Source organism: Mustela erminea, chromosome 6 (assembly GCF_009829155.1).
Source record: "Mustela erminea isolate mMusErm1 chromosome 6, mMusErm1.Pri, whole genome shotgun sequence".
Taxonomy (NCBI): Eukaryota; Metazoa; Chordata; class Mammalia; order Carnivora; family Mustelidae; genus Mustela; species Mustela erminea.
In genome coordinates, this window is record NC_045619.1 from 7,058,845 (window position 1) to 7,084,741 (window position 25,897).

Consider the following 25,897-nt stretch of genomic DNA (forward strand, 5'->3'; position numbering starts at 1 on the left):
TTATTATTATTTTTATATATTTAGTTTATTATTTTATTATTAGTTTAATGGGAAACTACCGAGGTTGTTTTTTGGTCCCAATTTATTGCCACTTTTTTTTTTTAAAGATTTTATTTATTTATTTGACAGAGAGAGATCACAAGTAGGCAGAGAGGCAGGCAGAGAGAGAGAGAGGAGGAAGCAGGCTCCCTGCTGAGCAGAGAGCCTGATGCGGAACTCGATCCCAGGACCCTGAGATCAAGACCTGAGCCGAAGGCTGCGGCTTAACCCGCTGAGCCACCCAGGTACCCTATTGCCACTTTTCAATTGAGATGTAATCTGCCTGCAATTAAATGCAAAGATCCTAACTGCTGAGTTTGATGAGGTTTTTAAAAATATTTTATTTTTAAGTAATCTCTATACCCAGCTTGGGGCTTGAACTCACGACCCTGCTATCAAGGGTCGCATCCCCTGCCAACTGAGCCAGCCAGGCACCAGGACAATTGCATGCACCTGTGAAACCCACCCCTAAGAAGAAGATAAGGAAACATTTCTGTCACCCCCAGAAAGGTTCGGCCTGCCCCTTTCCAGTTAATTCTCCCGCCCCCGGGGTACTGAGGGGGTCTAAGCATCCTGTGCCGGCTTTTGGAAGGATCCCTCTGGCTGTGGCACAGAGCACCACCTGAGACCAGGAATAAGAGAGTAAAGCACCCGCCCAGCAGGTGAAGTCTGGAACCCACAGGGGTCGCCTAGCAACCAGAAAGCGCGGTCTAAGGACGGTCAGCTCCGCCCCGGCAGAGGGGGAGGCCCCGCCCCGCCCCGCGCCGCGTCGGGGGGCGGGAAAAGGCTTCTTATTGGTCTGTTCTCCGGAAGCGACGGTATTCGGAATCTCGCCCCAGTCGGCTGCGTGTGGGAGGGTGGTGCGTGGCTGCGGCGCGTGGCTCGTGGCTGGGCAGCGCGGGGTCGCGCGGCGGGTGCTCGCACCCCTCCTACCCGAATAAGGGCTTCTCCCGCTGAGCCTCAGTTTCCTCACTTTGCAGAAGCTGAGCACGCCTCGCACGGGGCACCGGGTGCCCTACCGCGCAGCCCTATTGCCGGCGTTGTTGGTGGTGGTCGGGGGTGTCTCGGCGTTTGGGACGGGGCGGAGGGGGTTCGGCCCCAGACGGTGCGCGACTGACCCTCCCGCGCCCAGGGCCCCAGCGCGGGCCGGCATGTTCGTCCTGGTGGAGATGGTGGACACTGTGCGGATCCCCCCGTGGCAGTTTGAAAGGAAGCTCAACGATTCCATTGCGGAGGAGCTGAACAAAAAGTTGGCCAACAAGGTACTGGGCCGACGGGGTCGCTGACAGGCCCCCCCGGCACTGCCCACCTGCCCGCTGCAGCCTGGCCTTGGTCGTGCCAAACCTTGGCCTTGGGCAAGTAGCTTAACGTCGCAGAACTGGGTTTCTTCACCTGTAGGTGGGATGGGGGTAATCCCCCTGCATATGGGATGTTAGAGGGAATCAAAAAAGAAACTGCGGTTGAAAAAGGCCATTCTGACTGGGAAATGCTAGGTTCCACACTGCCAGATTACTCTGCAGTCTTGGGCAGGTCGCTTACCCCCGCTGGGCCTCAGTTTCCCTTTGTAAAATGGAAATAATAATGGCTGCCTAATCGTGCACTGTTTTTGTGAAGATGGACAGAGTGGTTTAGAGTTAACGGTCAGGAAGTTTGTTTATTCATTCCTGCAGAAAAGTGTTTGTGCACCTTTTATGTGCCAGGCCCTGCATGCCTTAGTGACCGCTGGTCTGGGGCCTTCTCACTGCCTTTTCTGAAGTAATCCTCCCTCAGTTACTCTGTGTTGTATCACTCTTTCCTTCTTAGATGGTTATGGTTTTTCTTTCCAGCGCCATGATGGCAGGGACCTTTGTCTTCCCCACATGGTGCCTTCATATTTGGCCAGAGCCTGGCACACAGCATATGTTCCATAATTGCTGACTGACTGAATGAATCAGACAAGGTTCTGCCCTGTAGTATGGTGAGGAGAGCAGATATGAATGAGAGGGACCCACAGTTGAGTATGTGATGACAAGTTGAGGTCAGTGCTGTGAAGGACAGGTCTTCACAAGTCTCCGACAAGGAGATCTCTGCCTACAGTGAGGGAGAGAGCAGCCTTGTTAGGGGTGTGGCATTTGTGCTTGAGCTGAGAGATGATGCTGAAGAGGGGATTCACTTTTGAGGGTGGGATAGGGCTGTGCAGAGAGAAGAGTTGGGCAGGCAAAGGATACAGCATGTGCAAAGGTCCTGTGGCAGGAGGGAATACTTGACCCATTATAACATGGAGGAGGCTGGTGTGGCCTGGGCACAGAAAGAGAGGCAGGGCAGACTGGAAAGGTGGCAGGAACCAAGTTGCATGGGCCTGCAGGATATCATGGTGGTACTGGTCTTCATCCATAGACCAGCAGGAGGTGATAGGCTTAGAAGGAGCCAGCCAAGAGGAAGGTTGGTTGGCTTTAGATGGTCCTTTCCTTAGAGTGAGGTCATAGAAGGAAAGTGTATGGATCTGGGGGAGCTGTTGGTGGAGAGAACTCATGAAGTCCTTAGTGGATGGCTTCTGGCTGCTTTGTGAGTTAGAAGGCCAGGGGGTCTGTGGCGGGATGAAGTGCAAGCATCGTGGTGAGAGAAGCTGTGAAAAGTCCAAGAATGAAATGAAGTCCCTTTGGGGCCTTCAGTGACCTGTTGAGATGAGTCTTCTTTTTTTTTTTTTAAGATTTTATTTATTTATTTATTTAAGAGAGAGAGAGTGATCACAAGTAGGCAGAGAGAGAGGAGGAAGCAGGTTCCCCGCCGAGCAGAGAGCCCAATGTGGGGCTCGATCCCAGGATGCCAGGATCATGACCTGAGCTAAAGGCAGAGGCTTTAACCCACTGAGCCACCCAGGCACCCCCTTTTTTTAAAAAAGATTTTTTTATTTATTTGACACACAGAGAAAGAGATCACAAGCAGGCAGGTGGGGGGAGGCAGGCTCCCCTCTGAGCAGAGAGCTCGATGCAGGGCTTGATTCCAGGACCCCGAGACCACGACCTGAGGCGAAGACAGAGGCTTAACCCACTGAGCCACCCAGGCGCCCTGAGATGAGTTTTCTGTATTTGAGTCATTTGAGAGGAGGCTGCACAGAAGAGGTCCATGGTCCAGCCAACGGCACAGGTCTTGTGCTGCCGAAGCCAGCCATACCTCATCGTGGTGAGGTCTGGCCCAGACCCTGAGTTCTCTGAGCTTCTTGCTAATCGTTGAACAGTCTGTAGGATCTGTAATTGGGAGGTGATGACACTGGTGGCAGATAAGATGATACCAAGCGGGTCAGTGGTTTGGAGCACTGTGGGGGTGGGGATGGGGGCATGGGATGCTGTCTGCCTAGTCTCCGGCCCTTGGCCATGTGTCACTGTGCCAGCTGCAGTCCCTGTGGCCATGGCTGTGTCTCCTACTTTGTGTGCAGAGTGGGGATTAGCCAGGACTCTGACACGGAGCCGTGAGTTCCAGCGTGGATCTGGGGACTTTAGGACGTGGAGGTTTAAACCAGGGTTCCCTAGTTATCAGTGATCCTGACTAATAATAACAGTGACCCATGGTTGACAGTGATTACTTCTAACATGTGAGCCAGACACTGGCAGGGGCGTCACATCCATGCTCTCTCCTTATTTAACAAGCTTGCAGCATGGGAGGTCCATTTTTTTTTTTTTTTTTTCAAAGATTTATTTATTTATTTGATAGACAGAGATCACAAGTAGGCAGAGAGGCAGGCAGAGAGAGAGGGGGAAGCAGGCTCCCCGCTGAGCAGAGAGCCCGATGTGGGGCTCGATCCCAGGACCCTGAGATCGTGACCCGAGCTGAAGGCAGAGGCTTAAACCACTGAGCCACACAGGCGCCCCGGGAGGTCCATTTTTGCAGATGGGGGAAACTGAGGCTCAGAGAAGTTACCTTGGTGGTCACGCAGTGCATGTTGGAACTGGCACTGTAACCAGGATCTGCCTTGTGACAAACGCCCCGCTCTTTCCTGAGCTCCACACCCTTGGGAGGCCCCGACCCATGGTTACCTCCGACGGTGCCCCAGCTCATTTCTGGCTATAAAACGGGGGTAATCATATTGGCCCTGGGTGGTGAGGGTCTCAGGAGAGCATTCTGGGGAGCTGGACCTCAGTGTCACAGTGTGTGTGTCCACGGGTGCACACAGGTCGTGTACAATGTGGGGCTCTGCATCTGTCTGTTCGACATTACCAAGCTGGAGGACGCCTACGTGTTCCCAGGGGATGGCGCGTCGCACACCAAAGGTGGGTGCCTATTCCTCTTTTATTTATTTATTTATTTATTTATTTATTTATTTTTTAAAAGATTTTATTTATTTATTTGACAGAGATCACAAGTAGGCAGAGAGGCAGGCAGAGAGAGAGAGAGGAGGAAGCAGGCTCCCCGCGGAGCAGAGAGCCCAACGCGGGGCTGGATCCCAGGACCCTGGGATCACGACCTGAGCTGAAGTCAGAGGCTTTAACCCACTGAGCCACCCAAAAAAGGCGCCCCCTTTTTTTTTTTTTTTTAAGATTTTTTATTTATTCATTTGAGAGAGAGAGAGAGAGCGAGAGAGCCCATAAGCAAAAGCGGGGTGGGGGAATAGCAGAGGCAGAGGGAGACGCAGACTCCTGGCTGAGCAGGGAGCCCAGTGCTGGACTTGATGCCCGGACCCTGGGATCATGAGCTGAGCCGAAGGCAGATGCTCAACCCACTGAGCCACCCGGGCGGCCTGCCCTTTCCTCTTTGGCATTGGGTTTCTTGGGGTTTGGTTTTTGGTTGTGGGAATCCTGGCCTAGGGATTGGGAGACCTGAGGCCTAGTCGTGACTCTGCCAGGAACTGACCAGGTGATAGTGGGCAGAATCTTCCCATCTGGGCCTTGGTTTCCTCATCTGTAAGAAACGGTGGATGAGGAGATTGTTTTTAATTTTTTTTTTTTAAGGATTTTATTCATTCATTTATTTGAGAGCGAGCGAGCGCGATTGAGTGTGCACGTGCCCGTGGTGGGAGGGGCAGTTGGAGAGGGAAAGGCTGACTCCTTACCGAATGTGGAGCCCGATGCCCCACTCGACCTCACGACCCTGAGATCCAGACCTGAGCTAAGAGTCTGTCGCTACACGACCGAGCCAGATGCCCGACATCTGGCGGCCTCTGTCGCTCTGCGATTGTGGCTCCGTGTCTGTGCTCCCTTTGGTTTCACTTATTAGTGAGCTCTGCTCTGCCTGGCCTTCAGGCTGCTCGGTCTGGTTGGGGGGTGGCCGGACAGGTGGGGGCACTTGGAGTGGTCATTGCTGCGTTAAAAGTGAAGAGCAGGGGCACCTGGCCGGCTCAGTTGGTAGAGCAGGTGACTCTTGATCTGGGAGCTGTGAGTTCAAGACCCCTGTTTGGTGTAGTGATTACTTGAAAATAAAATATTAAAAAAAGAATTAAAAATGGAGAGCAGAGGTGAGTGCATCTGTCGCTTGGGGTGGAGGCTCGCTGAGGGTGGGAGACTTTGTGGGGCACTAGGACATAATGGTTAAGTGTAGCCTCTGAATTCATATCCCAACTTGGCCACTTACTGCTCTGTGTCCTTTGCAGAATATGTAATCTTTCTGTGCTGCTGTTTCCTTGCCTATAAAATGTAGTTAACAATAGAGTTTATATTACAAGACTGTTGTAAGAATACTAAATTAGTATGTGCAAAGGTCCTAGGATCAGTCCTTGTGTCCTTGGCACACAGTGAGGGCTTGGGGGCTCCTTGATCTGAACTGTTTGTCCTGATTCTGTGGATCCTCTAAATGGGTTCTTCTGGGCTAGCCTGTCCTGTCCCGGGCTGGATGGGGGCAGGTGGCCTCAGTGTCCGGTGGTTGGCAGACTAGCTGGTGGGGAGAGCCTTCCTGGGGAGGGCTCGTCTCTGCAGCATGTGGTCCCGTCTTCCCATACCGGTGCCGCCGTTGGGCCAGCCTACAAGCAACTTCTCAAGCCTCTGCTTATAGTCCATTGGCCAGAGCAGGTCACGTGGTTGAGGCTGGGACAAGGGAGGGGAAGATAGACTCCGCCTGAGGAACGGCCATCCAGTAGCAAAGGAGGGTGCGCCCTGGGAAGGTTACCAGTCCTGGACCGTGTAGAGGGACGGTCCCCTTGGCTAGGGTCTCAGGGAGGGAGTGGGGCGTTCTCTCTCCTCCCTGCACCCAGCCAGATCAGAAGCAGGGGTAGGGGGGGCTCGGAGGTGGTTCGCGCTTCCCAGAGGGTAGGTCTGCAGCTCCGCATCACTCGGAGCTGCTGATGCACTGTCTCTGGAGGCAGCCCGCGGACGGCGCTTTAGCAAGGAGCCCGGGGCTTCTCACACGAGGCCAAGGGTCAGGAGCCCAGCCCTAGCCTCCTGGTCAGCCTCTGGGCACAGAGATGTCGAGCATTCCGGAACGTGCCATGTGGCTGCCTGGTGTCTGTGTCCAGTAATCCAGAGACGTGATTAGTTTACGGAGATGTCACGGTGCTCTGTGGACAGCCCCAGGAAACAGGCTGAATTTGTACGCACTAGGAGCACTTCGCGGAAAAATAAAACGGGTGACGTGAAAACAGGACCACGGGGCCTCTGTTTACAGAGAAAGGTGCCCTGGAGCTGAGCCCAGCCTCTGCCCTTAGACGGTTGTCCAGGGGACGAGTGATAAGAGGCACCAGAACTTCAAGGAAACCTGGGAGAAAAAAGTTATAAATTCTATAAATTGAGGAAATTCTGTTCTTTCATTTGGTTGTTTCTGCCACTTGGTGTAAGATTTTCACTGTGGGTTTTCATAGCCCCCCACTCCACACCCACAGTGTGCCCTGGGCCCCCTCGTTCCTCGGAAATGAGATGTGAGGATCAGGGCCCCGTGTCAGGCCTGTCACATGGACCTGGATTTGGATTTGAATTCTGGCTCTGCCCCACCCCCGTCGCCGGATGCGGGCCTTAGGCAGGTAACTCTGCCTGTCTTGGCCTCGGGTTCATCATCTGTAAAATGGGGTCAGCACTTGGAGCCGTGAAGCCCGTGTGGTCACGGAGCGCCATGCAGAGTGACGTTCTGCCGTGGGGATCCATGGCCACGCTTCCAGGCTGATCCTCCATGCCGGGCCCCGTCCTTGCTGCCCCCCCACCCCGCTGCCTCACCCAGGGCTGTGGCCAGGGTGCGTGGAAGGAGGCCCCAGCACCACGCCGCCCCCTCTGCGTTGAGGACTCTTGGTTTGCTTGTTGCCTTGTACCCTTCTTCCCGGGCTGGATCGCTTCTCCTCTCTCAGAAGTTGCTCGCAGGACGTCAGCGTCCGTGACTGTGACACTGCGCCCAGGTGCGCAGCCGCAGCTCTTGTACTTAGGGTACTTGCACGTGGCACCAGTGCCGTGTTCCCCTTGCCCCACCAGCCGGCCGGCCCCAGCCCCCCGGGGGAGACCCCCCTGCCCTGCCCCGCCATCCCCGCCTGCTCGGAGCTCCAGAGCGGACTGTCTTTGTGCCCAGACTTTGCTTTGTTCTGTTTTCTCTTTTTGTAAGTTGTGGTAAAATACAAGATTCACCGTGTTAACCATTTCTCGCGCCAGTTCAGTGGCACTGAGTACAGTCATGGCCGTGTGGCCACCCCCAGCCTTGTCACCTTCCCAGCCCGAAGCTCTGCCCCTCCCCCTCAGTCGCAGCTCCAGGCCCTGGAAACCACCGCTGCACTTCCCGTCGCTGTGAATTTGACCACGCAGGGTCCTGCATACAGGTGCCGTCATCTCGTGTCTGCCCTTTGCAGAAACTCAGTGCATCCCGAGGCAGCCGCGCTTCTCCCGGGACTTGGCCCAAGCCGGCACCTGAGAGCAGGTCCTCCCGCGATGGTCCTGCGGACCCGCCCTGGCTGCCTCTCCCGGCTCCTGTCTGCCTGTCCCAGTACGGCCTCAGCTGGCCGGCTCTAAATATTTTATTTATTTATTTGACAGGTCACAAGCAGGCAGAGAGGCCGGCAGGGTGGGGGGAAGGAGGCTCCCTGCCAAGCAGAGAGCCTGATGCGGGGCTTGATCCCAGGACCCTGGGATCATGACCTGAGCTGAAGGCAGAGGGCAACCCACTGAGTCACCCAGGCGCCCCGCCTGTTTGTTTTTTTTTTTTTTTTTTTTTTTTAAAGATTTTATTTATTTATCTGACAGAGAGAGATCACAAGTAGGCAGAGAGGCAGGCAGAGAGAGAGGAGGAAGCAGGCTCCCTGCCGAGCAGAGAGCCCGATGTGGGACTCGATCCCAGGACCCCGAGACCACGACCCGAGCCAAAGGCAGTGGCCCAACCCACTGAGCCACCCAGGCGCTCCCCCGCCTGTTTGTTTTTAATGGACATCTAATTTACATGCCATAAAATTCACCCTTGTAGAGCTTACCACTCAGTAGCTCTTTAGGATCTTCACAGAGCTGTGCAACTGTCCCCACGATCTAATTGCAGAACATTTTCCCTGCCTCAAAAAAGCAACCACGTACCTGTCAGCAGTGGCTCCTCGTTCCCCCCTCCCCCAGCTCCTGGCAGGCACTGATCTGCTTTCTGTCTCTGGATTCGCTTCTTCTGGACATTTCGTGTAAATGGAGTCACGCGGTATGTGGTTCTCAGCAACGGGCTCGTTCCGTGTGATGTGATGTCCGCAAGCTTCATTCCCATCGTGGCGGGTGTCTGTACTCCCTTCCGGAGGCTGAGTGGTGTCCCGTTATGTGGGGACACTGTTTCTGCGTTCGTCCGTCGATGGACGCCTGGGTTGGCCACCCTGTGTGGTGGTTCCGGGCCAGAGCTCCCTGGGCACGGGCCCACGTGCTGCTCTGTCCCCATAAGCCCGGTGCCCACACCGGCCCTGGCACAGACTCGGGAGAGGCTCTGTGGGCATTTGGTAAGCTGAACTGAACGTCGGGTCACATGGGGGACGGGGCTTTCCCACCCTGTGGATGAGCGACCCTTGGCTGCCCCCAGTTGCTCTCTGCAGGGTCAGCATGAGGCTCTCGTCGCCGGGAGGGCGGGGACAGCAGCTGCCCCCTTCTTCCCTCGTACTTCCTGCCCGGCGGGGCCCCAGAGAGGCCGCCTGGCAGGGACCTGGGGCCCCCGTCTGCCCGACTGGCCTGAGGGCAAGGTGGGCAGAGCGGCTGGCCGAGGATGCCGGTGGCGGGAGCCTGCCTGGGGATGAAAGCTGACCAAGGACGGTAGCGTCCCCTTGTGCCCTGTCTGGTGGTCCGGAAGGACTCCGCGTCTTCCCCGGGGACAGCAGGGCGGAAGAGCTGTGTGGCTGGGAGCAGGTGACCCAGCCCTCAGAGCTGCTTCCCCGTCTTCACAGCGGGGATGTGTGACAACCGACACGGGTGGGCCACGGTGGGCCCCATGTGACCGGCAGGACGTGGCCTCACGGTTCTCCTCAGGCCAGTGCTGGTCACCCCTTTGGGGGTGTCAGGGGCAGGAGTGACAAGGCAGTGGCTTCTGCCATGTCCAGGGGGTCCATCTGTGATGTGGGCACGGACCTGAGCTGACATCTTCCTGGGGTTCTGCTGGGTGGGGACCACCAAAGGCAGCGCATGAGAACCCCCAGAGGCATTTTTCTTGGCCCCGCGCCTCCGCTCCCCATGGCCCCCTCCATTTCAGGGCATTTTAAACTTCCTGTTCCAGGTCAGAGCTGTGCCTGGGGCAAACTTTCACGTCAGAGGGAGACGGTGAACTTGATCCTGAGCCCGGCTTGCTTTGCCCGTTACTTCTCTCCGCTTTAGAATTTAGGGGAGTGAGTCTAGAGGAAGGGTCGAGTTGACTTTGGAGTCATCCGCGGCCCAGAATCTGGGTTCAGAAGTGACTTGTCAGGTGGGCTTGGGGGCCGGCTCTCTGTTCAGGGCCACTGCTGTTGGCCTGTTGTGGGGGCTGCAGTGTGGCCTTGAGGGGACGGTGTGTGGGTCCCTCCAGCTCCGCTGGTGGATCTGGACCCCCAGGGGTATTGGGTAGCAGACTCCCAGCTAGCTGCAGGGCCTCCGGGTCTGGCGAGTCCGGTCGACATGGGAAGCCGGGGCCGCCCCGAGCGGCCGTCCCTCACCTGCCAGCTCGTCCCTGATACTTTGCCTTCACTTCCAGTCCATTTTCGCTACGTGGTGTTCCATCCCTTCCTGGATGAGATTCTGATCGGCAAGATCAAAGGCTGCAGCCCGGAGGGAGTGCACGGTAACGGCGGCCCCAACTCCTCAGACGAAGCTGGGAGCTCGTTGGGGCCAGTGGCCAGACCAGCAGGCCTGCCTTCAGCTTCTGTGCTGGGCCGCAGGTCAGGGGAGGGGTCGGACGCAGAAGCTTCCACACTGTCAGGGAAGCCGGGGAGGGAGGGAGAGCCCCCTCGTGCTCAGTGCTCAGGGAAGGCCTCGGCCAGCCCTGGGCTTCACCGTGAGGCTGTAACTCAGGACCTCGGGGCGAGTACTCAGGGGTCCCCGGCACCTTCTGGCCCCTGTTTTGTGTGGTGTCCGCCGCTGCAGGTTTTGGGGGCTGAGAGGCATAGGCAGAGGCGCGGGGCTCCGAGCGGGGTGGGGGGCTCAGATTTCCATGGCGACAACCGCCCTGGTCCCATGCTGTCACTTCTTCACATGTTCCAGTCTCTCTAGGGTTCTTCGATGACATCCTCATCCCCCCCGAGTCGCTGCAGCAGCCAGCCAAGTTGTATCCTCCCAAGGTTGAAGTGGGTCACAGGGGAGCTCAGGTCTTTCCAAAGGACAGTCCCTGCTCCTTGGGGTGACCCTGGGGCCTGTGATCTGACACTGCTGACCTGTGTGTCCACCCTCACCCCTGGGTCTGCATGTGTGTGGTGTTGACCTGCCCCTGCCCCCGTGGCAGCTCCCGTGGCGTCCCACACCGGTGCCCATCCGAGCGCAGGCTCTGTAGGGGGTGTGCTGTTTGCTGGGCTTAGGTTGTTGTCTCAGGGATCATCTCGGAGATCCCCGCTCTGGGGAGGTTTGCCTGACTCGCTCCCTCTCCCCCTCCCTGCTGTGTGGACAACATGGTTGAAGGCCTTGACTGCCCGGCGGTCCTGGGCTGGGTTGTTCCCCCCTGCCCCAGCCCCGGCCCAGCAGCATTGGGATTGTGTGTTTCTGGGGCGTCCTCGCTGAGGCTGCTCCCTGGACGGGACCCCATCTGGTCAGGACTGTGTCCCCTGCGGCCCAGTAGGGGCCCTGGCGCCCAGGGGTTGGGGCGCGACCCTGCGCGTGACGGCCACTAGAGGGCGCGGTGGCGCTGCGGTGTGGGCTGAGGGAGGACGTGGGCTCTGCCGCGAGGCCCAGGTGCTGCGCTCAGGCCCGGCCTGCGTGGGACGCTGGGGCCTGTCAGGGAACCCGGTCCTGGCCTTGCGCTGGCTGTGGGCCCTCAGGCGGGTGACCCTCCGTCTGCCATGCTGTCCTCTCTAACACCGGGAAGCTCCTTGTGCTGCGTGTTCAGGGCGCAGCAGGAAGGGTTGCGGGGTGGGACGTGTGGGGGACACAGCCCTGCTCCGGCTGGCTCCCCAGGCCCCCCGGTTTCTTAGGCCCCCCAGGCGGGTCCCGCGGGAAGCACCTTCTGGGTGCACTGCTTCCTGCCCCCCTCACTGCAGCCCCACGAGGGCAGGCCTTGCCACAGTCTCTGCGGACAGGGGGACCCGAGGCACAGCCGCTCCAAGCGGGGCAGCCGCCCCGAGAGGACACATGGGCCGAGTCAGACCCAGCAGGGAGCGCACTCCGGGCCGCAAGAGGCCTCGAGAGGTGGGGCTCGCTCTGCTGCTGAGCCTCCTTCCTGCTCTGGGGCCGAGGATTGTGCCCACCTGGCTGTGGGTCTGGGTGGGGGAGCCTGTGCCCCCCAGACTTCCCGCTCCCCCCTCCGCAGCCCGGATCTTGCCCAGCCTGGCTGCTCGCGTGTGGCCTGGGCCGCCTCTCCTGGACAGCCCAGCCAAGGTGATCTCCCTGATCGGGTTTCCCCGGGGGCAGGAATCCCCCACCCGTGGGCCCCCTCCCACCTGGTTGGTGCCTTGACCCCGCGCCCCGCCAGCGACGAGGCCGAGCAGGTGTGGGTGTGGGAGTACGAGACCGAGGAGGGAGCGCACGACTTGTACATGGACACCGGCGAGGAGATCCGCTTCCGGGTGGTGGACGAGAGCTTCGTGGACACGTCCCCCACGGGGCCCAGCTCGGCCGAGGCCACGTCGTCCAGCGAGGAGCTGCCAAAGAAGGAGGCTCCGTACACGCTCGTGGTGAGACGGTGACACCGCGGCCAAGACTGAGGGCAGCGGTGGGGGGGGGCGTGCTGGAGAAGCCAGGCCGGGAGCGGCTTCTGGGGGCGTTGACTTGCTCTTGGCCTGGGGCCTTTCCCCTAGGTCAGGGCGCAGGTCCCTGGGATGTTCTTAGTCACCTCGCCCTAGGGATCCTGTGTCTGAGGCCAGGCATGGCCCCGCACTGGGAGCCACAGGTTCTTGATGGCCAGAGGATGGAGCCCACACGGATGACAAGGCTGCTGGGAGTGTGTCAGGCACGATGGTGGGGCTGCGGGGGGGGGGAGGGGTGACCCTCTTTCGGGCTCCCCTACCGAGCAGGCGCGTGCACAGGACAGCAGGGGAGCCGCGACTAGATCTGACGGGTTCCCTGGGTCGTCTGCCTTCATGAAGCGACAGCGATGCAGGATGAAGGGGGACCCATTCCTGGGTCCTGCTAGTAGGGGTTCCTTGGATGTATGCTGTGGGTGGTTTGCTTTGTCAAAATCTGGGTGGCCAAGGGCACCCCCTCCCCCACGTGTCTGGAGGCTGGGGCACAGGGTCACTGGGCCTTCCTGGCCGGACTGAGAGCATGTCCAGGCCCGGCAGCCGGTACCCCTGTCTGGGCAGGGCCTGGGGGCGAGGAAGGGAACCGGATCTAGCTGAGGCCTTGAGGTCAGAGGCCATGCCCTTAGAGAACCAGCGCTTTCCTTAGAGGCCTCAGGAGAGGTTGGGGCGGGAGAGGGGAGGTGGGCTGTGTTCCCGGGTGCCAGCCAGGCGTACTGGGGTGGCCCCTGATGTCCCCCCATCCTCTTGGCTGGTGTGTGCCGGCTCCACTGGTCCCTTCATCTCCCGAGGTGGCTTGAGCCCTGAAGGCGGAGGGAATGTGCCCATTTTCTCTCCCGCAGGGATCCATCAGTGAGCCGGGCCTGGGCCTTCTCTCCTGGTGGACGAGCAGCTAGCGGTGAGGACAGCAGCTGCTCCCACAGATGCCGAGCAGCAGTGTGCGCCCCGCCAGCCTGGCCCCGTCCCTGCTGGAGCTGCCCCCAAACTCCCACCGTCTCTCTGGACCTCTGCCTCTTGGCAACAGCACAGACTTAATAAACAGACGGCATCGTCAGGGAAGAGCCACCCTTGTCTCCGTGATTGAAGGTCACCGAGCTGCCAGAGCTGGGCCACATGTCCTGCCTCTCCCGGTTCACTTCTGTAGGGGACACCCCTCCTGCCCCCACACCACCCTGGCAGGGCTTGGGGGTTGACAGAGTGTGGGCCTCAGGCTGGGCTCTGGGCTAAGCTTGGTGGCTCTAAAGTGACTGAGCGAGAGACTGGCCTGGGGTAGCTACTAGTTATTGTCAGGTCTTGACCTTTTAGGGACAACTGCCTTTTCCCCCACCAGCGGGCGAAGCTGGGGGCCTGCACTCAGCCAAACCAGCCCCGTCAGGAAAGTGGAGGCCGTGGGCTTAGGTGGCCTGAGGTCCGGGCTGGTGACCAGCTGTGTTATCCCTCCCCGCAGTAGGACAGTGGTCACTTGTGACCTCCGCCACACCAGGAACCGTGTGTGGGCCTGCTGGCGACGCCAAACCCCGGGCGAGGGCAAACCCCGCCTTGTTGACTCAGCAGCAGGGCTTTGCCAGCCCCTCCCACCTCTTCTCGCTTCCGCAGAACCCGCAGCCCGGCTTTATGGCGCTCACTGGACACGGTGTTTCTGTCAGGCAAGTCTCGCACTGAGGAGGGCCCTCCTCGGAGCCCGCCTCCTGTTCTGGCCTTTTCTGCTCGCACAGGCACCAGGGCGCGGAGGCATAGGTCCTGCCCGTGGAGTGTCTCCACGGGGTGGGTGTGGGGAGCAGCCGCAGAACGACGCCCGTTACCGCCTGGTGCCACAGGGCAGGACGGTGCCCACCCCTGCCCAGCCGTGGCCTTGAGTGAGGTGGCCTGTAGGAAGGGGTCTCGGTCCCCCTCAGGGTGTCTGGAGGGGTAACTCCGTGCCCAGGGGCAGGGGAAATGCCATGTCGGGCCCAGCCTCCTGGCACACAAGGGGGGGCTGTGCGGATGCTGGGGTGCGGGGGGGAGGCCGACAAGACACAGGAAAGCTACCGTCTCACGTGTCCTTCACGGCAGTGGCGGGTCTGCTGTGGCGTGGCTAGCGGGGGGGCCTCTGCCGACCAGCTACAAAGACCCTTGCCTGAGCCACGGAGTCGGCGACAGTACGGACACCACCACTCACACACAGGGACAGTCACTGAGTTTGGATTCTTATTTTCCTTGCAAGAGCAAAAGTTTCTTTAAAATCCTTGAGCCACCAGTGAAATGAGGCAGGAGAACACTTTAGATGGGAGTCTCGTCATAAAAATAAATACAGTTGAATGGAGCTGCTCAAGGTCTGAATCAGACTACAAATGGGAAGGCGGGGGGCTGGAACATTCTTTTAAGACCCACCCCCAACCATGGGTCACTCGGCGGGCTGAGGGCGGGGAGGCCAGGAGGCCTGACCACACCATCTCGGGGCAGGAAGCCATGGCTGGATTGGGGCAGATCCGGCTCTGATGAGGCGCGGGCCGCACAGGCACCCGGGAGCCGGTCGGAGGAGCAGGCGGGCGGGTGCAGGGCCGGGCCCTAATGCTGCTGCAGCTCCTTCATCCTGTTCAGGGCGCTGCCGGCGCGGAACCACTCGATCTGGGTCTCGTTGAAGGTGTGGTTCAGGAGGATGGTCTCCTGGGTCCCGTTGGGGTGCTTGATGATGCATTTCAGGGGCTGCAGGCAGTGGGGGGAGGTGGAGGCTCTTAGGAACATGGCCCTGAGCTCTGCTGCAGGGTCTGCAAGGTGGGGTACACTCGAGGTGAAACTTGGGGGCCAGAGGCCAGGCCCAGGCTTGGGTGGCCACAGTGAGACGTGGATGGCGTAACTCCGAGGGCCAAGAGGGTCCTGCTCTGCACAGGCTCTTGGCCTGAGCTAATGAGGGGGCCTAAGCTGGCTCCACCCTGTCTCTGGGAAGGTACTTTCTTCCCTCCAAGGGGGGGTCCCTGGAGAATTTAAGGGCCCTTCCAGCTGAAACAAAGGCTCATGGGAGGAGGAGCAATTGGGGCCAGAAACAGGTGGAGGAGGAGAAGCAAGGTGGGGGTCCCCGACCCGCCCTCCTTCCCTGGCCCCCTGACCTTGCCAGGAGCAAAGTCTTTCAGGCCCTGGATGGTCAGCTTGTCCACGGGGTGAATCTTGTTGTAGTCGGCTGGGTCGGCGAAGGTGAGGGGCAGCAAGCCCTGCTTCTTCAAGTTGGTTTCTAGAAGGCAAAGGGCACACGGAGTCCATAGAGCGCCAGTCCCTGCTTCTCTGCTCGGGGAGCCTCACCAGCCTAAGAGCTTCCTTTTCTAACCCCAGCGAGGGCGCTGGGACAGAGAGGCCCCGGGTCCTGCCGTCTGGAGACTACGGCGCGGAACTGAAAGGACCGGGGCGGCCACAGCCCCGGAGACGGGGTCCCTTCCACCAGAGCCTAGCCCAGCGCGCCGGCTGGGGTCTCCGCTGGCCTCCCCGCAGACGCTCGCATCAACTGCTGCTGGGTCTGCAAGTCTGGAAGCAAGTTCCCACTTCGGGAAGTTGTGGGCCGGGGACTCAACGGAACTCGGAAGGGACGGAGACTGTGGTGGAAAATGGGAGCTGCGGACACGGCGTGGAAACCAAGCGTGTGTGTGGCTCTAGGCCTGCCTCCGCCGCCGGCAGGGCAGGGGACCACGGGCTGCCGGTGAGGGCAGGCGGATGTGGCTGGACCCGGGCTCCACCTTACCGTGGATCCTGGCAAAGCTCTTGGTGATGATGGCCCGGCCCCCGAGGTGGCGAGGTTCCAGCGCCGCGTGCTCCCGGCTCGAGCCCTCCCCGTAGTTCTCGTCTCCGATCACCACCCACCGGATGCCATGTTTCTGTCGGGCAAGTGAGGCCAGTGTGAGGGGCGCTGGCCCCTGCCTGCTGCCCCTGGGCTTCCTGAGGTTCACAGGTCAACGGGCTAGAGAGGCCCCTCCTTGCCTGGGCAATCAGGTGAATCGGGCCCCAAAGAGGCCTTGAGGGGACGGAAGGGATCAGATGTGGGCCCTGACTCTGCACGGGGCCTGGGGACGTGCTCAGGACAGAGGCAGGAGTGGGGGGAAGGCCACAGGGTGAGAGCAGAGCCCAGGAGTATATGACAGAGGGGACACGGGATGGGCACCAGGGCACCCTTCAACTGCGCAGCTACTGGTGTGGGCTCCTGGGGGGACAGCACCCCTTCCACCCCTGCCTCAGACCCACCTTGTAGTAGCGGGCAGTGTCGGGGACAGGTCCAAACTCCTGGGTGACAGCATTGCGCACAGAGTTGGCCTTGCCATTTTCGATGTTGATGGCGCCGATGAGCAGGTTATTGGAGATGTTGTCCAGGTGCCCGCGGAACTTGAGCCAGGGGCCAGCGGCCGAGATGTGGTCAGTGGTACACTTCCCTTTGACCTTGGATTTGTGAGAAGAGAGGACAGAGATCACGGGATGGCGCAAGAGAGGCGGAGGGAGGGAGACACCCTCTAGAGGCTGCAGCGCGCCCAGCAACTGCGCCCCGGGAGGCGTGATGAGGGCAGCAGGTCTGGCTTTAGACACACGGTGTGCCGCCCTGGCTTTCCCACACTTTGCCCACAAGGGCTCAGGCAAGACCGTCCCCAACCCCTCGAAGGCCCTGGGCTGCTCAGTGAGTGGTCTGGGACAGGACACTCTCAGGGGCAGGGGCTGGACAGGCAGGTCTGCTCGCTCAGTCTTCAGACCCAGCCCCCTGGCAAGTGCTGCCCCGGCAGGAAGACCAGCTACAGGACCTCAGGCTGGACCCAGAGGAGTCCGAGGAGGTGTCCTGGCTGGTGACCACTTCTATCTATCATGTGGGCTTAACACGGGCTGCCGCTGCTTGAAGGCCCTCCATCAACAGCAGGACATCATGGCTGACGTGGGTCCCAGGCCTCTGGGTGCACCACAAAGGCTTGCGTCTGCCGGGCTCCCAAACACAGGCCAGGCGGACTGACACCCAACCGTGGGAGCAGAGGACTCCATGGCTTCCGGAGCCCAGGTGGTCAAGCCAGAGGTGTGGAGACCTGGTGCCCTTCTGGTCCTCCCCGCACGGCACCCACTGCCTGTGGCCGCTGCTCATGGCCCTCCCGAGTGGCCGCAGAGCACCCCAGACACCGCCAGTCAGCTCCAGCTCAGCCCGGCAGGGGGTAGAAGAGAGAGGAACACTGGGAGGCCCCGCCCAGGCCTGACCTTCCCCGCGGGGGCCCAGGGGAGAACTTGTGGTTTCTCCACCCTTCTGGCTGAGGGCAGGGCTGGGGTGAGCCAGGGCTGTTCTCCCCGCCCCAGCCCCGCGACACTGATGCTGACCTTGATGAGGATCTGCAGGTCCTCCAGATCTTTGCCGTCCCACTTGTCAAAAGGCTCCAGGAGCTGTAGGCGTTGGCTGGTAGGGCTCACGTCTACTCGCTGCCCGCTGCTGTCCTTGGGAGGGTGCTGGTAGGTGTCCTGCCCAGGGTCAAACTCCTGCAGAAGATTGGGACGTGCTGGGGGCTGAGTCCTCAGTCCCCACGTAGAGGTGCTTGTAGAAGACGGCCTCCCGTGTCCCCTGCCTTCCCCTCCGATGCACAGAGCTGCCTCATTCTCACTCCCAGGATGGTCCTGCGTGCCCAGGAGGGGCAGCGCCCGGACGCTGGCATGCCCGGAAGGAGGGTCTTAGCCCCGGAGTGAGTGGCCCACAGTGGCCGAGAGCACAGGGCAGCGGCGCCTGCTCACCGCCCGGGGAAGCTCATCCGCATCTGGGGCCTCCAGCTTGAATTTCTTGCCGTCCTTGCCCGTCAGGAAGTCAGTCTCTGGGTTGAACTTGAGGGTGCCCGCGATGGCCAGCGCTGTGACAATCTGGAATGGAGGTGGCCCACTGCTGATTAGTAGCCAACACCACTCCTGTCACCCCGCCCCGCCCCGAGCAGGAGCCCAGACGGAAACAGAGTACGGAGCAGGTACACCGGAGTCCTCCCCATGTAAGTCCTCCCCAGAGGCCAAAGCTGCAAGATGTCTCTGGGGGCTTCGGCCACGGGCCTGGGCCTCTATACCCTCCCGGGGGCAGTCTTCCCGCCACGCCGAGATAAGCTGCTGCAACAAAATCTTCCTAAATGGGCAGCTGAAGACAGAAGAAGGAAGGCGCCGCCTCCTCAGTCATTTTTAGCAAACGTAAGTATTTCTGGAAAACTCATTTCAAGTCAAGAAACTGCCCGGCCGGCTCAGCGGCAGAGCGTGTCACTCCGTCTCAGGGGTGGGAGTTCGAGCCCTGCATCGCGTGTAGACATTACTCAAAACCATCTACATAAAAGATAAAAAGGCCAGAAAGCCTGGCCGTGCACTGACAATGGCCGAGGCTGAAAGCCCGCCGAGCCCCCGAGCACTTGGCGCAGTGCTCTTCACAGAGGCCACCTGCCCGGTGGAGACAGTCAAGCACTTTCCATCCTCGTCCTGTGACCCTAACAGGATCCTCAGCACAGAGCAGTGTGACACAGCCAAGCTCACATGACTGGGTAGAGGCAGAGCTGCCCTTTCTCCCGGACAGTGACTCCAAGCACCGGCTCGTGACTGTAACTGTGACGCTTGAGGCCTGAGGCTCTTGGATTCCACCCCTTGCTCTGCAATGCCAACCCTCCGGCCGCAGCCCCGCAGGGTCAGACGCCCGGCCCCAGAGGCCGTCCCGGGTCGCGGCCCCGATGGGCAGGCTCACCTCCGGGGACGTGACAAAGGCGTGGGTCTCGGGGTTCGCGTCGTTGCGGCCGGTGAAGTTCCTGTTGTAGGAGGTGACGATGGTGTTCTTCTCCCCCTTCTTGATGTCCTTCCTGCCAGGCCAGAGGAGACGGTTAAATTAAGCGTGTCTGCCCTTGTCACCAAGCCCATCGCGCCTGGTTTATAACAGAGAACAGGGCAACGGAGAGACCCCGAAACAGCCACCTCCTCCCTGGGACTCACACAGACACAGGAGGGAGCCCGGGATCACAGAGGTTTGCTGGGACCACACGTAAGGCAGGTAGAGCCCAGACCAAGGCCCAAGTTTCCTGGCTGGGGGCCGCTGCCTCCGCTCAAATGGCTCCGTCAGAGCCCCTGGCCTGCATCTGGCTTCAGCCAGGTGGCTGCTCCTTCTCTTTATTTCCAGCCCAACTTTCCACTCCTTCCTAGAAGAGTCTTCTAATGTGCAGTAGCTCCCGAAGCTAGAGGCCTGGGTCTGAATCTGTTCTCTCCACCCAGTAACACTCCCCCCTCAATACCTGGGGCTCCGGGCGCAGGTGCCCTATCAGGGGTGAGCCTCTCACCTGTCCCACTGGCCGATGCAGGGGCCACAGGCATTGGCCAGGACGATGCCGCCCACTTCCCTGAGGATTTGTGCCTGCAGAGAGAGGAGGACCGGCACAGTCAGAGGCAGCCTGACGGCTGATGGGCAAGGGTGGGTCAGGAGTCTGAGTGATGAAGAGCCGTTCTGGAGCCCCAGGGCAGCTGCGGGGTGGGGGTGGTGGAGAAAGACCTGTACCTGTCCCAGTCGGTCCCAGCTGACAAGCCAGGTTGCGCAACGGTGGGGAGGGGTGTGTGGGCACTCACATAGCCGTCCCGCTCGATGGTGGCACGGATCTGTTCAGAGCCTGGTGTGATGGTGAACTGGGACTTGCACTTGAGTCCATGGGCCAGCGCCTGCTTGGCCACGGCTGCCGAGCGCCCCATGTCCTCATAGCTGGAGTTGGTGCAGCTGCCGATCAGACCTGGTGCATTGTGGGTGGTGGGGCCAGGGGTCAGGACCAGAGGTCTCCACCTGACCTCAACTATCCAGACCTTGTCAAGAGTTCGCCAACCATGCCAGGCGTGGGGCTGTTCTTAACGGAGATGAGTTGGAAGCAGTCCAGCTCTAACAACACAGGACAGGCTGCTCCACGGCCCAGCCGTTAAGGGGAAGACGATGCGGCCAGTGATGTGAGTCAGAGGACTCACTCCAGAATACCATATGTGACGACAGCTGATCAGGGCTTTTAGGAGATAGTTAAAAGTTTCTTCTTTTAGGGGCGCCTGCGTGGCTCAGTTAAGTGACTGCCTTCAGCTCAGATGATGACCCCCGAGTCCTGGGATCGAGTCCCGTATCGGGCTCCCCACTTAAGTGGCTTCTCCCTTTGAGTCTCTCTCCTCTCTCAAATAAATAAATAAAATCTTTTAAAAAAGTTTCTTGGGGTGCCTGGGTGGCTCAGTGGGTTAAGCCTCTGCCTTCGGCTCGAGTCATGATCTCAGGTTCCTGGGATCGAGCCCCGCATCGGGGAAGGTTGGAGAGGAAGCAGGCTCCCTCCTCTCTCTCTGCCTGCTTCTCTGGCTACTTGTGATCTCACCCTCTGTTAAATAAATAAAATCTTAAAAAAAAAAAAAAAAAATTCTTATACTTTTGAGTATTCTCTCCTTTTTTAATTGCTTTATAATCAGAGAGAAAAAGAATTTTTTTCAAAGTCTATGATTGTTCTTCAAAAAGTCAAAGACTGGATGATATATTATCGAGAGACCTCAGGACAGTCTGACTCATCAGTTTAGCAATTTTGCTTCTAATGAAACCACCACTGTTTTTTTTCACATTTGCTTCAACTGCTGAATGTGAACACACCCCATGGCATTGTTTTGCGACAGACTGTGGAAGCGCTTTGCCCGCGTTAACTGGCCCCCCCCCACCCCGCCCACACTGACAAGTAAACACAGTATCAGCCTTGTTTTCCAGAAAAGGAACGGGGACACAGGAGGGTAACGTAACTTGCTCAGGCCCAGCTCTGTGGTACCTGGCTTTGTGATCCATGCTGTAGACACACTGTCCAGTGACAAGAGCAGGGGCTAGTCACAATGACACGCCAGCGCGTCTGTACATGTAGTGTGTGAACGGAAATCAGGCAATGGGGTTGGGCTGATGAAATGTTCGGAAAACAAAAGCAGACACACATCGATATGTACACATCTGTGGAAAGAACCCCTCTAGGAGCTCCTCGAGCTGGTTTTTGGCTGGGGGGTTAAGACGAGGAGTTTTTAAAATTCATTTGTTTGCGAATATCCACTACAATGAGCACATACTTCTTTTTGGTATTACATAAAAAGTAATTTTTTTAAAAAAGCCTTAAAGGAGAAACAGACTCTTTCAGAAAGCACCTGGGACCTTTAGGAAGTAGCCCCTGGTGCAGGCAGGCGTCTGCAGGCCCTGGTCCCAGCCTTCCAAAGCCAGCAGGGTAGGAGCGACTCACCCACTCGGATGTCCAGGGGCCACCCTTCCTTCTCTGCCACGGCGCCAACTTCTGCCACAGGGTGAGCCAAGTCAGGGGTGAAGGGTCCATTGATGTGAGGCTTCAGCTGAAGAAACAGAAAGGGGAGAGAACAACTCATGGAGGGTGGAAATCTTTTATTTATTTATTTATTTATTTTTTAAAGGTTTTATTTATTTATTTGACAGAGAGAGATCACAAGTAGGCAGAGAGGCAGGAGAGAGAGAGGAAGAAGCAGGCTCCCCGCTGAGCAGAGAGCCCGATGTGGGACTCGATCCCAGGACCCTGAGATCATCACCTGAGCCGAAGGCAGCGGCTTAACCCACTGAGCCACCCAGGCGCCCCGGAGGGTGGAAATCTTAAGACTGTTCTCCAGAGGCTGTGTGGCTCCCTCTCCCCCAGGGCTTCATGGAGGACCCAGGAGGCTGACTTCTAGCTCAAACCCAGGAACACCCGAGCGGTGGGCTCTGTACATGTGTCAGCTCCGGGATCCCTCCAACCCTGCCAGGTGTATATTATCTCCATGCAGATGAAGGAGGTGGCATGCCTTGCCCAAGGTCGCTCAAGGTCACAGAGTAGGAGATGGCAAGAGCATGGAACGAATGAAGGACTTCAGCATCATGAGTCCATCTCCTATGCTGTGCTCTGAAATCAATCTCAGCACAAAAACAGACTTAAGGGACGCCTGGGTGGCTCAGTTGGTTAAGCGGCTGCCTTCGGCTCAGGTCATGATCCTAGCGTCCTGGGATCGAGTCCCACATCGGGCTCCTTGCTCGGCAGGGAGCCTGCTTCTCCCTCTGCCTCTAGCCTGCCACTCTGTCTGCCTGTGCTTGCGCTCTGTATCTCTCTCTCTCTCTCTCTAACAAATAAATAAAAATCTTAAAAAAAAAAAAAAAACAGACTTAAAGCCAGGTGCTTTGTCTATAATACTTACCAATAAATGCAAAAAACTTGGCAAAGTGCACGCGGCTCTCAGTACAATATGCCCAATTATTACTACATGAATTAATGAATTTAAGTCCCTGGCCAACTGAATTATTAAGTGAATTTATCAGTGAATTTAAGTCCCATGGCCAACTGAGACTTTACACATGATAAAGTGAGGCCAAAAGAGGTTGAGGAACTCGCTCAAGGTCACAGGCTTAAGTTGGCAGGGTCAGGAATTCTGACTGGAACTCATAAAGACCGGCCTAAACCCTCAACCAGTCTACTTGGCCACTTCCTTTCCTGCGGCCTTTTAGATGCTCACTCTGGTCTGCGGGTCTTAGCGTGCCAAACACTGCCCAAGCCTGGGAGTCATGGGCTGTGACCTCTGAACTGAGACAACAAAGCAACCTCCAAGGCCAAATCTTGGATTCTGCTGATGCTGAGGTGGAGGCAGACCGAGCCAGCTTCTGGATCACCAGCCCCAGCACCTCTTCCACCCGACCGGGGCCTGAACTCGCCACCCACAGAAATTCCTTGGAGCCAAGTGCCTTCCTCACCTCGCTGAGGTTAATTTCAATCAGTTGGTCGTAATGGCAGCCAGGGTCAGGTACCAAGTGATCCTTGTACTCATCAGCTAGTTTGGCAATGTCTGAAACCAATAAGGGAGGGAGATTAAAGCATGCGGGACAGAACATGGTCATGAGACCATCCAATCGTCCATCCATCCATCCATCCACGCACACACCCACACCCCTCAAGCCAGTTCCCTGGCACCTGCTAAACAGGGCCATGGCACTGACTGAGCAAACAAAGAAATGATGAAAACAGCACCGGACACAGTCCCTGCCCTCAAGGAGCACGCAATCTAATGGAGGAGCGATCAGTGAGCTGGAAGTTACGTTACGATACAAGAGACACACAGGAACAGGGAACGCAGATGTAACAACCGAGGTTCCGAGTCCAGGAATGCTTCCTGGAAATGAGCAGCACTGAATTTTGAAGGAGAAGGTACTTGACAGGAAAGAGAGGGACGGCCCTGCCAGGCAGCGCTCCCATGTGTTCGGCGCCCGGAAGCAACTGGACAAGCTCTCGCCACGATCGCTGGCCTCTCGATCCGCCAGCCACCCTTGTTCATCTCCCTTCGTGGCTCCAACGACCCCTCCCACGGGCCCGATTTCTTCCTCTGAGCTTCAAAGAAGCCAGGCTAGAAGTTCAAGGAGATTGTGGGGGAGACTGGCAAAGCGATTCTGGTTCCAAATGTTTTTCCTCCTACTTACTGGGCAGGAATCAGAAACAGAACCAGAACCATGTCATTTCCAGAGCTTCCTATAGGGGGCACCAGGGACCAGACCAAAAAGACCCTGGGCCTGGCCAATCTTTCAGGTGGAACTCAATTCCAATCCCAAGGCAAAGGTATCACAAACTTAGATGACAGGCCTTTCGAGAAGCTGTTGGAGCTGCAGACACCCTAGTCCGCAACAGTAACACACACAGGTAATTTTCCACACCACTCTGAGGCCAGTCTGGAAACACGAGATTAAAGACTCCGGCCCCGAAGGGAGAAGTTTAGCTCAAGGGTCTCCCTGTACCACAACTGTCCCGCCACACCCCGGCCCGGCCGGCTCACCCTCCCGGCCTGTCTTGCTCAGGTACTTCTTCATCCTGTGGTTGTACGGGAACACTGATGTGGTGGCCCCGATTTCTGCGCCCATGTTGCAAATTGTCGCCATGCCTGGAGAGAAGCAGAGCCCGTGAGGGGGGCGGAGCAGCTGGACACAGGTCCTACACACCTGCTGGGTGGGCACACATATCTTCACCCCGGGGAGCTAGTGTCACTCGTTCCCTTGTTCACACAGCCATCTAGTGGCAGCCGGCAGACTCGTCCCTCGCTGCCCAGGGTTAATACAAAGGCCAGCGAAGAGAACACAAGATTCAGCCCCTCCCAGTTGGGTTCCACTTCTGGGCCTGGCGGTCCTGCTCGGCAGACGGGATGGTCACTGTGTACCAAAGGCTGACCTGGTTAGACGGCCCAGCTGTTACTGTGGCCATTTTGCAGGTGAGCAAGCTGGCTCAGAGAGGTCCAAGGTCAGGTGCTGGCAGTGGCATTCAGGTCTAGCCTACCTGCCTGGTGTCCAGGCCTGCCCTCCTTTCAGCCACACTGCGGTGCTATGTGGAAATGTTTCTGGGTCTCAGGTTTTCCAGCAACAAGACTGGAAGGACATCCACTGTCTGGACCACAGAGCCTCACACAGAACCGGGGAGGCTTACAGATGTCTTGACTGTATCAGGATACTAGTCTCCTGGGGTTGCTGGGGCGTGGGGATAGGATTGCTATCTGCTTCCAAAGTGCGCTGTCCAATGTAGTAAGGGCTCCCTATAAGACTGAGCCCCCATCTCTGGAAGGGTACAAGCCCCGTGGGGCTGCCGTGGAGCTGAGAAGTCTGGACTGGACCATCTGGAAGGCTTTTTCCAAGTCTTCCTACATCCCGGAGCACCCAGGCACTGAAGCCAGGTCACCTGCAGTGATGGGTAGAAGCTGGCTCCTACTTACTAAGTCTTGGAGTCTAGTAGGTGGTAAGTCTAATTCCAGGGAAATGAGTGAGGGTCCCGGGAAGATGTGGGAAGGGGGCTGCTTCATGAATGAAGCCGTGGCTCTGACTGCCCATTCCCACCACCTCTGGGATTCCCTTTCTGGATCACCCAAGGAAGCCCAGGGCCATGGCAGCTGAAGTTTACTGAGTGACCTTGACTAGATAATACCCTCCCCACCTCTAGGTGTCCATCCAAGTCCCCCAGACTAGATGGATTCTCAGGGGGAGGCCATTCCCTGCTTCCATGGCTCAACTCTAGGCCCCATCAGGCCCAACACGGGCTGACGACCGCATCCCATGGCCGCCTCCCTCACCGGTGCAGGAGATGGAGTCCACACCAGGCCCGTGATACTCCACAATCGCGCCTGTGCCACCTTTCACTGTGAGGATACCCGCCACCTTTAGGATCACGTCTTTGGGGGAGGTCCATCCAGAGAGCGAGCCCGTCAGCTTCACACCAATCACCTGAACAGGCAGAGCGAGACAGCAGTTACAGGCGCCATGTGTTATGCTCCAGCCGGAGGGTCTGCCTGCTGGGTCTGCCTGCTGGGTTCGCACTCCTGCTTATTTACGCTGCCTCTCCCAAAGAGATCTAAGTCTGAACTATTCCCTCACCCCACCTGGTCTCAGCGGCCCTACGCTTCCCCACCCACCACCGCTCTGCAGCCACCCCCAGAAGAGCCCTTCCCTACTCCTTACCTTGGGGCACTTCAGCTCCCAGGGGATCCCGGCCATGACGTCCACTGCATCAGCACCCCCGACTCCAATGCAGATGCCCCCCAGGCCACCGCCATTGGGGGTGTGGGAATCAGTGCCAATCAGAAGAACCCCGGGGTACGCATAGTTTTCCAGAATGATCTGAAAAAGACCCG

At 58.3% G+C, this 25,897-nt stretch overlaps 2 protein-coding genes across 4 annotated transcripts in view; one reads left to right on the plus strand and one right to left on the minus strand.

Annotated features, from left to right (window-relative positions):
* The first annotated feature begins 843 nt into the window (after positions 1-843).
* On the plus strand, positions 844-13,345 carry POLR3H (RNA polymerase III subunit H). 3 transcript variants are annotated; one of them, XM_032346137.1, is made up of 7 exons: positions 844-881; positions 1,019-1,301; positions 4,190-4,286; positions 10,093-10,179; positions 10,599-10,662; positions 12,016-12,217; positions 13,123-13,345. In XM_032346137.1, the coding sequence occupies exons 2-7, from the start codon at positions 1,191-1,193 to the stop codon at positions 13,174-13,176; spliced, it is 615 nt and encodes a 204-aa protein (XP_032202028.1). In that variant the 5' UTR covers positions 844-881; positions 1,019-1,190; the 3' UTR covers positions 13,177-13,345. The 3 variants fall into 3 exon arrangements, with proteins under 3 accessions (XP_032202028.1, XP_032202026.1, XP_032202027.1); XM_032346135.1 differs by lacking the exon at positions 844-881 and having other exon boundaries at positions 890-1,301; XM_032346136.1 differs by lacking the exon at positions 844-881 and having other exon boundaries at positions 890-1,301; positions 10,608-10,662.
* A 1,100-nt stretch (positions 13,346-14,445) lies between these two features.
* The window catches only part of ACO2 (aconitase 2), a 53,894-nt gene continuing 42,442 nt past the window's right edge, over positions 14,446-25,897 (minus strand). The window contains exons 5-18 of the mRNA XM_032346133.1: positions 25,725-25,883; positions 25,340-25,490; positions 24,062-24,166; positions 22,992-23,083; positions 21,490-21,595; positions 19,832-19,989; positions 19,549-19,622; positions 18,966-19,077; positions 17,993-18,115; positions 17,588-17,743; positions 16,487-16,678; positions 15,990-16,122; positions 15,367-15,488; positions 14,446-14,965 (exon numbers count right to left, since the gene is read on the minus strand). Coding sequence (XP_032202024.1) covers positions 14,828-14,965; positions 15,367-15,488; positions 15,990-16,122; positions 16,487-16,678; positions 17,588-17,743; positions 17,993-18,115; positions 18,966-19,077; positions 19,549-19,622; positions 19,832-19,989; positions 21,490-21,595; positions 22,992-23,083; positions 24,062-24,166; positions 25,340-25,490; positions 25,725-25,883 — 1,821 coding nt within the window. The 3' untranslated portion in view covers positions 14,446-14,827. The remainder of the gene's footprint in view (positions 14,966-15,366; positions 15,489-15,989; positions 16,123-16,486; positions 16,679-17,587; positions 17,744-17,992; positions 18,116-18,965; positions 19,078-19,548; positions 19,623-19,831; positions 19,990-21,489; positions 21,596-22,991; positions 23,084-24,061; positions 24,167-25,339; positions 25,491-25,724; positions 25,884-25,897) is intronic.